The sequence below is a fragment of the Pristiophorus japonicus genome, chromosome 3 (assembly GCF_044704955.1).
Source record: "Pristiophorus japonicus isolate sPriJap1 chromosome 3, sPriJap1.hap1, whole genome shotgun sequence".
NCBI classification, from domain to species: Eukaryota; Metazoa; Chordata; class Chondrichthyes; family Pristiophoridae; genus Pristiophorus; species Pristiophorus japonicus.
In genome coordinates this window covers 141,155,252-141,168,876 of record NC_091979.1, presented here as the reverse complement: position 1 = coordinate 141,168,876, position 13,625 = coordinate 141,155,252, and the positions used below count along the sequence as shown (strand labels likewise).

General features: G+C 41.7%; 1 protein-coding gene across 3 annotated transcripts in view; it reads left to right on the top strand.

The window, feature by feature from the left end:
• Nucleotides 1-11,945, top strand: part of slc40a1 (solute carrier family 40 member 1) — a 72,311-nt gene extending 60,366 nt beyond the window's left edge. For 2 of the 3 annotated variants that reach the window (XM_070875845.1, XM_070875846.1), the window contains one exon: nt 3,676-7,144. In XM_070875845.1, the coding sequence (XP_070731946.1) occupies nt 3,676-4,001 (326 nt within the window). In that variant the 3' untranslated portion in view covers nt 4,002-7,144. Of the gene's footprint in view, nt 1-3,675; nt 7,145-11,707 lie in introns of those variants that run through there. The other variant, XR_011592680.1, reaches the window with a different exon arrangement.
• The last annotated feature ends 1,680 nt before the right edge of the window (nt 11,946-13,625 follow it).

Genomic DNA, 13,625 nt, shown 5'->3' with positions numbered 1-13,625 from the left:
GAAAGTTGTTGACAACCCCTAACGTGACTTTTGATTTAGCTTGTCAGACAGCTATGGTCGATTGATATGGCCGACCAATACACCCGAGAATTTTGTGCCATTTCCAGTCATCAGACAACTGAGGTGAATTGCCTGCAGGCTAAAAGTAAAAGGCAGCTGGGCCCCAAGGCCTCAGCAACTGGCCAAGGCAACAGTACATTAAAGTCGTGCTATCGGTGGCTGGGACAACACATTGCTCAAAATTATCCAAAAATGAAGGTAGAGTGTTCCTTCTGCAAGAAAACAGGGCATCTTGCAAAGGCATGCCTGCTGAAGAGTAAACCAACTTTCAGTACCATAAGTAGAAATCGCTAGAGACTACATAGCATTGAAGGGAGGAAACAGGGCGAGGAGGTTCTGCAGATACACATCATCAGGAGCACAAGGGTACCTAACAACGATTCGTGATGTATCATCATCCAAGTAGATGTTGCAGGAACCAGGATACCCATGGAAATCAACACTGGTGCATCCATGAGCATAGTACCGGAATCACTATATCTCAACAATTAGGTGATTTTCCACTGGAGAAGTTGAAGATAGAGCTGTGAGGCTACTCAGGGGAGCAAATCCCTATGGTCGGATGTATAACTGTACTAGTGAAATACAAAGATCAGTTTCAGAGCTTACCTCTCTTAGTAATAGCAGGAGACAAGCCTGCCTTAGTAGGTAGAAATTGGTTGGGATCACTGAAGCTGGACTGGAATGAGATTTTTTTTGTTGAAATGAGATTTGCATTGAAGGATGATGCCATCAAGCAGTATCCAAAGGTGTTCCACAAAACAGCCAGTCTGATCCAAAACTTCAAGATGAGTGTCAGGGTACAGAAGGACACTAGACAAGTTTACTGCAAGCCTCGTCCCGTACCATACGCACTCAAGGAGAAAGTTGAGCAAGAACTCAAAAGACTAGAAACTGTGAACATTATCTCTAAGGCAGATCTAAGTAATTGGGCTAAACCCATTGTTTTTGTACCTAAGTCAGATGGTAATGCTGATGCTATGTCCAGGTTACCATCACAAGTTACACACAACAGGGAAGAAGTATTCCATTTCTCATACATTGATGAATTGCCAGTCACAGCCGAAGAAATTGGTAGAGCAACAAACATGACCCAGTTATGTCAAAGGTGTATAATTACATAGAAAATGGCAAGCACGAAACCACCATTAGTACCATTGCAGCCATGGAAATGGCCTCCCAGGAAGTGGCAAAGGTTACATGTAGATTTTGTTGAGCTAGAAGAGAAGCAATTGTTCATTGTGATTGATAACCATTCGAAGTGGGTAGAGGTGTTTCCAATGTGGAAAATAACAAGTAAAACACTAGACAATTTGCAAAGATTGTTTTCTTCATATGGCCTCCCAGAAGAAATTGTGTCTGATAATGGGTCACAATTTTGTTCAGAAGAATGTTCACAGTTCATGAGCAAAAATGGTGTGAAACATATCACAGTTCCATCGTACCACCCTGCTTCAAATGATGCAGCAGAGCACACAGTACAAATTGTAAAACGTGCTCTCATCAAGCAAATGTTGGATCCAAATCCAAAGAAACGGCAGTTGTCGTTGGACCACAAATTGGAAAATTTTCTAATTACTTATCGTAATACTCTTCATACAACTACTGGTAGAACACCAGCAGAGTTGTTTTTCAAATGACAGCCACGAATAAGATTCTCGTTGTTAAAGCCAAACTTGGCACAGTCAGTAGAGGAGATACAATTAAGACAGAAAAAGAATCATGATAGAGGTAGAGTAAGAGAGAGAAGCGTGACATTGAATCAGAAGGTTAGAGTGAAGAACGATCACCATAAATGGTTAATGTGGTTACCAGGAAGAATAGTGAAGATATGTGGCCCTTGGACATATTTGGTCAAGATGTTTGATCATGCAAAGGTTGGGTTTGTTCACATTGATAATATTTTACCTATAGATGTAGAAGGAGTTGAAAGTTGGAATAATTTGATTATTTCTGATGAGTTAGATAGTCTTATTACAAGTAGAATACCAGTAGCAAATCCCATATCAGATGTTCTAGAAACAAGTCCAAAAGAATGTCAGGATTTAAGTCTGAGTCCAAGTCAGACAGACAAACAGTCTGAAGTTGTAGAGAGTCACAATGTCGATCAAGGGTTGCCCTTGGAGAAAAATTCTCCTCAGGCTCAACCTAGAATGAGTCTAAGTTCTACAACAATTTTAAAAAGTTCTGTTTAAGTGCAATAGTATCCTTTTCGATACAGAAAACCAGTGGTAAAGTTTGATTTGTAAATATGGCAAAATAAGTCCATATCTTTTGTTGTGTATCACCATGCAAGTTATGTATAATGATTATTTTGTTATAATTACTTTTTCATTAAAAGGGAGAAGTGTAATATAGAGCTCTCACTAGTGGACTACTACTCCACCTAGTGGACTAATGTGGTAATGCAACTTCTGATGTATATAATAAAAGGATCATGTGACAAGGTCACATGACAAGTTCCTGTAGAGCCATATTGTGTATGTGTGTATTTATGATGGTGTAAAGAATATATCAAAGTAATCTATGAAGGGGGACAGAGACTTTAACCTGATGGCCTTTTCCTGTTGCTGTTAACACACATATATGGACTGAAATTGCTCCTCGCAGAAAGGCCTATTAGCATCTCCGGGAGGGGCTAACTGGGTGCTAAAGGGTTTTCTCCCAGGCGCGGCAGCAAGAGTGCTTACCCCTGGAATTGTCCTGGGGCTCGGAGTGCGAAAAGTGCTTTGCACCACACCCTGCATTTAACGCAGTTGCGCGTCGACCCCTTATCGCCCCACGTCGACCCCTTTGCGCCCCATTACTGGCAAACAACATTTTTTGGTTCCAACAGCCCAATTCCGGAACATTTCACGGCTGATCCACCGGCACTAAATTTTCTTTTAATTCGAACTGTGTGCCCAAAACCGGGCGCGGGGCAATTTCGCCCCCATGGAGTCATAACTACAATTTTATTTGGACAATTGAAACTTCAAGAAAAAATCTGGAACAATACATACAATGTTGAATTATAATGTGTTCAGAAATTACAGAAACATTTGATAAAGATACAGGAACCTAATAAATGTGAAATGTGTGTGAGAAAAAGAGTGATTATATAGATACAGTATATTTCACTCAACGTCTGAAATCCAGCAACCTCGGGACCGAGTCCGTGCTTGTTTATGGGTTTTGCTGGATTTCGGACAAGAAAATCAATAGTCCGAAATCCGGCAACCTCGGGACCGAGTCCGTGCCGGTTTTTGGGTTTTGCTGGATTTTGGACCCTGCTGTTGATGCTCCTCGCCACCTTCCACTCCTCGCTGCCCACTGATTCTCATCGCCCGCGGCCCCCAGGCGCTGCGGATTTTACCGGTTTCCTTGTCCCTTGCCGCCCGATGTCACCACCTTGGCCTCTTCAAAAATATCTGGTTTTCAGACAATTCCGGTGTTTGGAATTCCGGATTTGGGACATTGTACCTGTATTACACATTGTGGGAATTCTTGTTTGTATAATAAAAATCATAAGTTTTATAGCCTTTTCTCACTCTATCAGGCCCACTAACTCCTGTAGAGTTAAGTATCTGTTTTACTTTGTGAATCTGATAGTGACCTTTATTTATCTTTTCTCAGGGCTTTGGTCCTTTGATTTAACAGTCACACAGCTTATTCAAGAAAACGTGGATGAATCAGAACGAGGCATCATTAATGGCGTACAGGATTCCATGAATTATCTTCTAGACCTACTGCATTTTATCATGGTGATATTAGCTCCAAATCCAGAAGCATTTGGCATTCTTGTAATCATTTCAACTTCCTTTGTTGCCATGGGGCACTTGATGTATTTCAAATTTGCTTACAAATCATTAGGAAGACAGCTGTTTGCATGCACCCTCAAACACCAGGCAACTCAGTCCAACAATCCCAAAATAAGTGATTGTGTGGCAGTTAGCACTTGAGTAGTGATTAAAGAGATAATATCCCTCATCTTAACCGATGCTTTATAATTATTAGACTTATATTTTCAGGATATCTATTTTTCAAGTAGGTTAGACATCTCGAGCAGAATCCCTTTAAGGTCAAATTTTCTTAGTGCCTTTATATTTTTTTCTGTTTCAGACTATGCTAAAGTAAATATTCTGCAAATACAGCTCAAGTAGATATCTCCTATAGCATGATTCATACCTCTATCGAGTCCATTTGCAGTTTCAGTAGTGAGCAGTTGACTGAGAAATGTGTCATTATGTGTCAAGAGAATATTGCGATAATAAAATACTGCAGTGACAGATCAATATATCAACTACTGCTTTGATCAGAGAAACACAACAAAAAGGTTTTGAATGAACATGCTACATGATTTGTATTCATGTTAAAAAGGCTGAAATATGTTAAATGAGATGTGGTTGGGGTTAACATTTAAATGTAGTTTCATAATGTACTAACAAAGGGGATATGGTCTCTTTAACATTTATATGCGACAGAACAATGTATATTTGACTTTCACCAATATATTTGCTACTTTTTGCTGCTAATATCATTTAAAGAAATGTTTGCCAAACTGCCAATAATATTTTTCAAATTAATGTGGGGTTTAATGGTCCTGAAATTCCGATGTCCCGGATCTGTACGAAGTTTCTACAGACTTGGGAAGGCATCGGAAAAGCCGGTTTTCAGCGCACAATGCACATGCTGGAGCTTGACAGGTCTTGCCCATGCGATGAGTTCTCGTGCAAAATTCCGACATTTAGAGATCTTCTGCCCAGGAATAGGGCACGAAAGTTCTGCGCGAGATAAAGCAGGCATACAGCCTACATTCTGTGCACATCTACCTGAAACTTTGCTTCAAACAGCTCAATAGCCTTCAGCATAAGCAGCAGTCGATGCTGAGGAGTTCTGTAGAGTAAAGGCTAAACACAAACTAAATAAGTAGCAGGAAATGGAAACAAGCAGCTTCCTCTGAAAGTAATGAGAGATTCAGATCTTCCAACGTTGATAACATTTGAGGTACCGTGTTGTCTATGATCTTTAAAGTCAGACACTCAGTACCTAGCTCAGTAATTGTGTTGAGATAGAATGCTTTCCAAGGGCAATGCAGAAGGTAGGAGGATGGCTTCTTGAGAATAGTGCAAAGGCTTTCCAGCAAGTGTAGTGAGTCCCAAAATATGGCCAAAAGTTTCCACAAACAATCTCAGTTGAACAGCATACTTTCAACCACGTACCTTGGTGAATGGGTCCCAACAAACTGCACCTTTTACATATTGGCTCAGCTTCTTGAGAACGGATGGGAGGGCAGGAGTTTTGGAATTTAGGACAAGTGCTGTCATCCCATCCTAATCCCGTCATTTGTACGTTGCTGCACTAGGAGAGCAGTTACTTCTTCAGTGTGTTCTGTCATACATCGGTCCAGCCAACAATTCCTGTCCCTGCCAACTTACACCCTCCCCCAAACCAGAAATTTTGTGGCCATCAGTCTTATAAACATTTTCTCCTCCTTTCACTTGTACATGCAGTTTAGAAGTCGCTACTTTTTATTTGCTGGCCATGCTATTACACATTGCACAACCACGACCCGTTCAGAAATGCAAGACATTTTTAAAGTCTTTATATTGCTTCAATTAACTTTTAAAAATGTTTCAAATAAATTAGACAATCTTTAAACTATTCTAAAAGATTGAAAAACCATTGAAAAATTTCACCTTTCAAAAGCTTGTCATGATTTCTAAACCAGCTGCATCACTGAAGGTAATAAAAAGAGAAAAGGGGGCGTGGCCTATGTAAATGATCTCCTTTTGACAGCTCCTGTGGGCGGGGACAGACTGCGAAAGAAGCCACAGGCTTCGCGTGCGCTGCGTTCCCGGGCGGCATGACATCATACGTTGCCCGGGAATCTTCATCACAGAATCGGAAGTTCAAGAGGGGGCAGAAGAGAAAGGAAAGTGCGAATTTTTTTTCTTTATTTTACCAGATTGCCCGCGGGAATAGTGTTACTGGAATTTCAGGGCCAATATGTCAGAAACTAAAAACATTAAATTGTATTTTAAAGGAAGCAATATTCCCAACTAAATTGTGCCTTGATATTAAAAATGAATGAGATGCTGAAAAAAATGAATGAACATACTTTGCTGTGCATTTTTGGGTGTGCAGAAAATGTGATCATTAGTAAACATTTGATATTTTAGACTTGAAAACTTTAAGCTGACAAGTGGGTTTAATATCAATTTGTCACATTGCTCTTTCTCTTGTTAATGTAAGGATTGAATCAATGGATTCCCATACATTCAAAAGGGATTTTTTACCAAACTGATTAAGACCTTTTTTATGATATATTATTCCATTCAAATTAAAATCCATGGTGCATCTGGAAAATGGGTAATTTTTACATGAGAAATTGTTAATTTTTAGGTATTTATCGAAGTGGTGAGGCGGGGGAGGGGGAGAATAACATTGCAATTGCGTTCAAGAGGATTTCCTCTGGTCATTGCATTCAGTAAAATGGTAAACACGTTTGAAAAGAAAAATGTCACTAAGCATAGCGATCAGAATAATATCTTTACCCCTAAATGTGTAGCAGGAGATGTGGGCCTGGTCCCTAGCGTATTACCCAGTAGCCTAACACAAGTCTGAGATACTGATGCTCACAAGAAGTAAATGGGCAGACAGTACATTTTCCTCACTATTTTTCCTTGTTTAAAAGTGGACATTATACCATCACTGCAGGTGAATCATTTGTTAGGTGCAAGTGCTGGGCATCTATAGTGCGTCCAACTGAGAATCAGTTTTGTACAGTTACAACTGCTGTGATTTTATGCAAAATTATGAGAAATCAATCATAGACTGGTTATGGATTTGAATTTGAATTTCTAAAATTCCTAATTTTTTTTGTAAGTATAGCTTCAAAAAAATCATTATGGTCCAAATTTATGAGTTGTATTAGAGTTTGAAATTAAATTTCTGGTTTTCATTGTAGAAGTATATTAACCAATGTTTTGCAAACTATTTGTAATTTTACTATCCTCCTAGATGAAAACTGAAACTTTATGAACATGATACATGTGCTAAACACTCCAAAGCCACAGTTTCTGAAATTGAAAGCACTAATAAATAAAATGTTAAAATAACATGAGTTGGTTATGGTGGTATATTTATTCTGTATTTTACAATTAAACACAACAATGGCTCAATTAGTAAATTTCCTATGTAGTGTGGAACGGCACCATACAGACTAGGAAGATTCTTTACTAACCTAGAAACATAGAAAATAGGTGCAGGAGTAGGCCATTCGGCCCTTCGAGCCTGCACCGCCATTCAATAAGATCATGGCTGATCATTCCCTCAGTACTCCTTTCCCACTTTCTCACCATACCCCTTGATCCCCTTAGCTGTAAGGGTCATATCTAACTCCCTCTTGAATATATCCAATGAACTGGCATCAACAACTCTCTGCGGCAGGGAATTCCACAGGTTAACAACTCTCTGAGTGAAGAAGTTTCTCCTCATCTCAGTCCTAAATGGCCTACCCCTTATCCTAAGACTATGTCCCCTGGTTCTGGACTTCCCCAACATTGGGAACATTCTTCCCGCATCTAACCTGTCCAGTCCCGTCAGAATGTTATACATTTCTATGAGATCCCCTCTCATCCTTCTAAACTTCAGTGAATAAAGGCCCTGTTGGTCCAGTCTCTCCTCATATGACAGCCTAGCCATCCCTGGAATCAGTCTGGTGAACCTTCGCTGCACTCCCTCAATAGCAAGAATGTACTTCCTCAGATTAGGAGACCAAAACTGAACACAATATTCCAGGTGAGGCCTCACTAAGGCCCTGTACAACTGCAGTAAGACCTCCCTGATCCTATACTCAAATTCCCTAGCTATGAAAGCCAACATACCATTTGCCTTCTTCACCGCCTGCTGTACCTGCATGCCCATTTTCAGTGACTGATGAATCATGACCCCCAAGTCTCGTTGCACCTCCCCTTTTCCTAATGTGCCGCCATCCAGATAATATTCTGCCTTCATGTTTTTGCCCCCAAAATGGATAACCTCACATTTATCCACATTATACTGCATCTGCCATGCATTTGCCCACTCACCTAACCGATCCAAGTCACTCTGCAACCTCTTAGTGTCCTCCTCACAGCTCACACCGCCACCGAGTTTAGTGTCATCCGCAAACTTGGAGATATTACACTCAATTCCTTCATCTAAATCGTTAATGTATATTGTAAAGAGCTGAGGTCCCAGCACTGAGCCCTGCAGCACTCCACTAGTCACTGCCTGCCATTCTGAAAAGGACCCATTTATCCCGACTCTCTGCTTCCTGTCTGCCAACCAGTTTCTATCCACTTCAGTACATTACCCCCAATACCATGCGCTTTGATTTTGCACACCAATCTCTTGTGCGGGACCTTGTCAAAAGCCTTTTGAAAGTCCAAATACACCATATCCACTGGCTCTGCCTTGTCCACTCTGCTAGTTACATCCTCAAAAAAAATTCCAGAAGATTCGTCAAGCATGATTTCCCTTTCATAAATCCATGCTGACTTGGTCCAATTCTGTCACTGCTGTCCAAATGCACTGCTGTTTCATCCTTAATAATTGATTCCAACATTTTCCCCACTACGGATGTTAGGCTAACCAGCCTATAATTGCCCGTTTTCTCTCTCCCTCCTTTTTTTAAAAAGTGGTGTTACATTAGCTACCCTCCAGTCCATAGGAACTGTTCCAGAGTCAATAGACTGTTGGAAAATGATCACCAATGCATCCACTATTTCTAAGGCAACTGCCTTAAGTACTCTGGGATGCAGACTATCAGGCCATGGGGATTTATCGGCCTTCAATCCCATCAATTTCCCTAACACAATTTCCCGCCTGATAAGGATATCCTCCAGTTCCTCCTTCTCACAAGACCTACCTTCGTGAAGACAGAACCGAAGTATTTGTTCAATTGGTCTGCCATTTCTTTGTTCCCCATTATAAATTCACTTGAATCCGACAGCAAGGGACCTATGTTTGCCTTCACTAATCTTTTTCTCTTCACATATTTATGGAAGCTTTTGCAGTCAATTTTTATGTTCCCGGCAAGCTTCCTTTCGTACTCTATTTTCCCCCTCTTAATTAAACCCTTAGTCTTCCTCTGTTGAATTCTAAATTTCTCCCAGTCCTCAGGTTTGTTGCTTTTTCTAGCCAAATTATATGCCTCTTCCTTTGCTTTAACACTATCCTTGATTTCCCTTGTTAGCCATGGTTGAGCCACCGTCACCATTTTATTTTTACTCCAGACAGGGATGTATAATTGCTGAAGTTCATCCATGTGATCTTTAAATGTTTGCCATTACTTATCCACCGTCGACCCTTTAAGTATCCTTTGCCAGTCTATTCTAGCCAATTCATGCCTCATACCGTCAAAGTTACCTTTCCTTAAGTTCAGGACCCTAGTTTCTGAATTAACTGTGTCACTCTCCATCTTAATAAAGAATTCTACCATATTATGGTCACTCTTCCCCAAGGGGCTTTGCACAACAAGATTGCTAATTAGTCCCTTCTCATTACACATCACACAGTCTAGGATGGCCAGCTCTCTAGTTGGTTCCTCGACATATTGGTCTAGAAAACCATCCCTAATACACTCCAGGAAATGCTCCTCCACCGCATTGTTGCCAGTTTGGTTAACCCAATCAATATGTAGATTAAGACACCCATGATAACTGCTGTACCTTTATTGCACACATCTTTTATTTCTTGTTTGATGCTGTCCCCAACCTCACTACGACTGTTTGGTGGTCTGTACACAACTCCCACTAGCGTTTTCTGCCCTTTGGAATTCCGCAGCTCCACCCATACCGATTCCACATCATCCAGGCTAATGTCCCTCCTTACTATTGCATTAATTTCCTCTTTAACCAGCAACGCCACCCCACCTCCTTTTCCTTTCTGTCTATCCTTCCTAAATGCTGAATACCCTTGGATGTTGAGTTCCCAGCCTTGGTCACCCTGGAGCCATATCTCCGTGATGCCAATGATATCATACCCATTAACTGCTATCTGCGCAGTTAATTCATCAACCTTATTCCGAATACTCCTCGCATTGAGGCACGGAGCCTTCAGGCTCGTCTTTTTAACACACTTTGCCCCTTTAAAATTTTGCTGTAATATGGCTCTTTTTGTTTTTTCCCTTAGGTTTCTCTGCTCTCCACTTTTACTATTCTCCTTTCTATCTTTTGCTTCTGACTCCATTTTATTTCCCTCTGTCTCCCTGCATAGATTCCCATCCCCTTCCACATTAGTTTAACTCCTCCCCAACAGCACTAGCAAACAGTCCCCCGAGGACATTGGTTCCGGTCCTGCCCAGGTGCAGACCGTCCGGTTTGCACTGGTCCCACCTCCCCCAGAACTGGTTCCAATGTCCCAGGAATTTGAATCCCTCCCTTCTGCACCACTGCTCAAGCCACGTATTCATCTGAGCTATCCTGCGATTCCTACTCTGAGTAGCACGTGACACTGGTAGCAATCCTGAGATTACTACTTTTGAGGTCCTACTTTTTAATTTAACTCCTCGCTCCCTAAATTCGTCTTAGTACCTCATCCCGTTTTTTACCTATATCGTTGGTACCTATATGCACCATGACAACTGGCTGTTCACCCTCCCTTTTCAGAATGTCCTGAACCAGCTCCGAGACATCCTTGACCCTTGCACCAGGGAGGCAACATACCATTCTGGAGTCTCGGTTGCGGCTGCAGAAACGCCTATCTATTCCCCTTACAATTGAATCCCCTATCACTATCGCTCTTCCACTCTTTTTCCTGCCCTCCTGTGCAGCAGAGCCAGCCACGGTGCCATGAACTTGGCTGCTGCTGCTCCCCCCTGATGAATCATCCCCCTCAACAGTACACAAAGCGGTGTAACTGTTTTGCAGGGAGATGACCGCAGGGGACCCCTGCACTACCTTCCTTGCACTGCTCTTCCTGTTGGTCTTCCATTCCCTATCTGGCTGTGGACCCTTCACCTCCGGTAAGACCAACTCACTAAATGTGCTATTCACGTCATTTTCAGCATCGTGGATGCTCCAGAGTGAATCCACCCGCAGCTCCAGTTCCGCAATGCGGTTCGTCAGGTGCTGCAGGCGGATACACTTCCCGCACACGGAGGTGTCCCTGACTTCCCACATAGTACAGGAGGAGCATACGCGTGTCCGAGCTCTCCTGCCGTGACTTAACCCTTCGATACACTTAAATTGGCAACAACAATGCTAAATGTTACTTACTGATATAGAAAAGAAAAAGATAAACTACTTACCATTCGCCAGCCAATCACTTACCTCCTTGGTTGTGACGTCATCTTTCGATTTCTTTCTACTTTTTTACCTCCCCGCTGCAGTTGCACAAGCTCCGCCTTTATAGGCCTCTGCTGCTCCGACCCCGGAACTCCCGCCTCTCCTGGACTCTCCGAGACGGTCTTTGCTGGGTTAGCACCAGAGATGCTACGACTGAGCTCAGTATTCCTGTGCTAGGGATACAAATATATCAGCCAGGTTCTCACTCGGGATCACTATTCAGTGACTTCTGCTGGAAAGTGCATGTATGTGGGTTTTGGTGAAGACAGTGATGCCTCGGCTGTGATGTCCTCAGTCGTCAGATAGCCTTAAATATCCACTATTCCTACTTACAGCTGAAGAATGGTCACTTGGATGAGGTACTGGATAACAAGCAGCACCCGTGGAACTGCATCCAAGCACGTTAGTGACTTCAGGACAGGACAGAAAACTGGAAAGAAAAGATCAATGGTGGATATTGATACTGCATAAACATAATTATTTCCAAAGCCCAGTCCTTTCTGCATCATACATCAAAATCTGAAAGGTCCTGCTTCTTTCTGACAACTGAACCAACTTGTAATTATATTATGATGATAAAATAGTTCCAGTTCCAGAGTATTTATTTGAATTGCCACAATTGTAACATTATATAAAGGTGTGTTTCTGTGCGCTTACTATTATCGCTCAATCTAATCTTGTCACTGTGTTTTATGCTTTTAAAACCACTGGGTCCAGGCAACCCGGAAACAGACATTTTGTGTGAAATCCCTTTCTCAGTGACAACATGAATTGATGTTGCTACTCACAGCTGTCACAGAATCATTGAATCAAACAAACTTATAGCGCAGATGGAGGTCATTTTGGCCCATCGTGCCTGTGCTGGCTCTTTGAAAGAACAGTTGTGCTTAGTCCCACATCCCTACTTTTTGTCCGTAATCCTATAAGTGCCTCATCCTTAAGTACCTCAGGTAGAGCATTCCAGATTCTGACAACGCTGAGTGAAAAAAATTCTCCTCATCTGCCCTCTATATCTTTTTCAAATGATTTTTAATTTATGACCTCTGGTTATTAACCCACTCACCAGAATTAATATTTTTTCCCTAGTTACTCTTTCAAAACCTCTCATCATCTTGAAAACCTCTATTAGGCAACCTCTTAACCTCTCTGTTCCAAGGGGAACCGTCCTAACTTTTTCAAACTCTCCTCATAGCTAAAATCCCTCATCCCTGGTAACATCTTGGTAAACCTCCTCTGTACCCTTTCTAAGGCCTTTACATCTTACCTGAAGTGTGGTGCCCGTTGTCCACAATACTCCAGCTGAGGCTGAACCAATGATTTATAAAGTTCAAGCATGATCTCTTTGCTTTTACATTCTATTCCTCTATTTATAAACCCAAGTAACCCATATGCTTTTCCAACCAGCATATCAACCTGCCAATCCCATTCATTATGTTCCATGCAGTATCTCTAATATACATGACTGCTCCCACACTTACACTGAAAATAATTTCATTTATCCCAGCAATGTTCTCCTTTAATACCCTACATATCAGACTGTCTGAATTAAATTGCTGAATTCTGTGCAGTATTATGCTGTTTACTCATGTTCGGCAGAGATTTTCACAGATCTGTTAGAACTCATGTTATTTAGCACCAAGAACAGCTGCCAGAGACAGGAGATTTTTTATCACATCTACATGGCCTGGTTCCATAGTTGAAAAGTTGGTGTCCTAACTCAATGTACCACACAGTCTCTTACAAACATAAACCTGAAATGTCTCTGGATGTTGGGGGAGTTACTCCAGATATACAGCGGAATCTCCATTTACGCCTACACACTAGGTTTCCGACACACTTTTGGCAAAGTTACAACAGCAGAGCATGAGCAGCTCTGATGAAATTCCTGACCATGATTTCAGAGACAGAGGGGACAAAATTCGTTATTGCCCTGTTTGGGGGCGGTACCAAGGTGAAGCGGGATTTCCTGCGCCCTGGAGACGTTAACGGGAGATGCAAACAATGCGAATTTCTACCCCAGAGTCAATAAGTTACAAAGTACCAACACAAGTACAGTTGGCACAATAACAAGATAGGAATATGCTGGAACAGAATATATATGACTGGTAATGACTCTGCAATCCATCTGGCTGATCTAAAGAATAATAAACTCACCCACTCCCTTAAATATCTACCAAATTCTCCATTGCATTTTTCCACATTATTTGCCTCCACTGACTCCCTGGACAGACAGTTCAACACCATCACTACCTT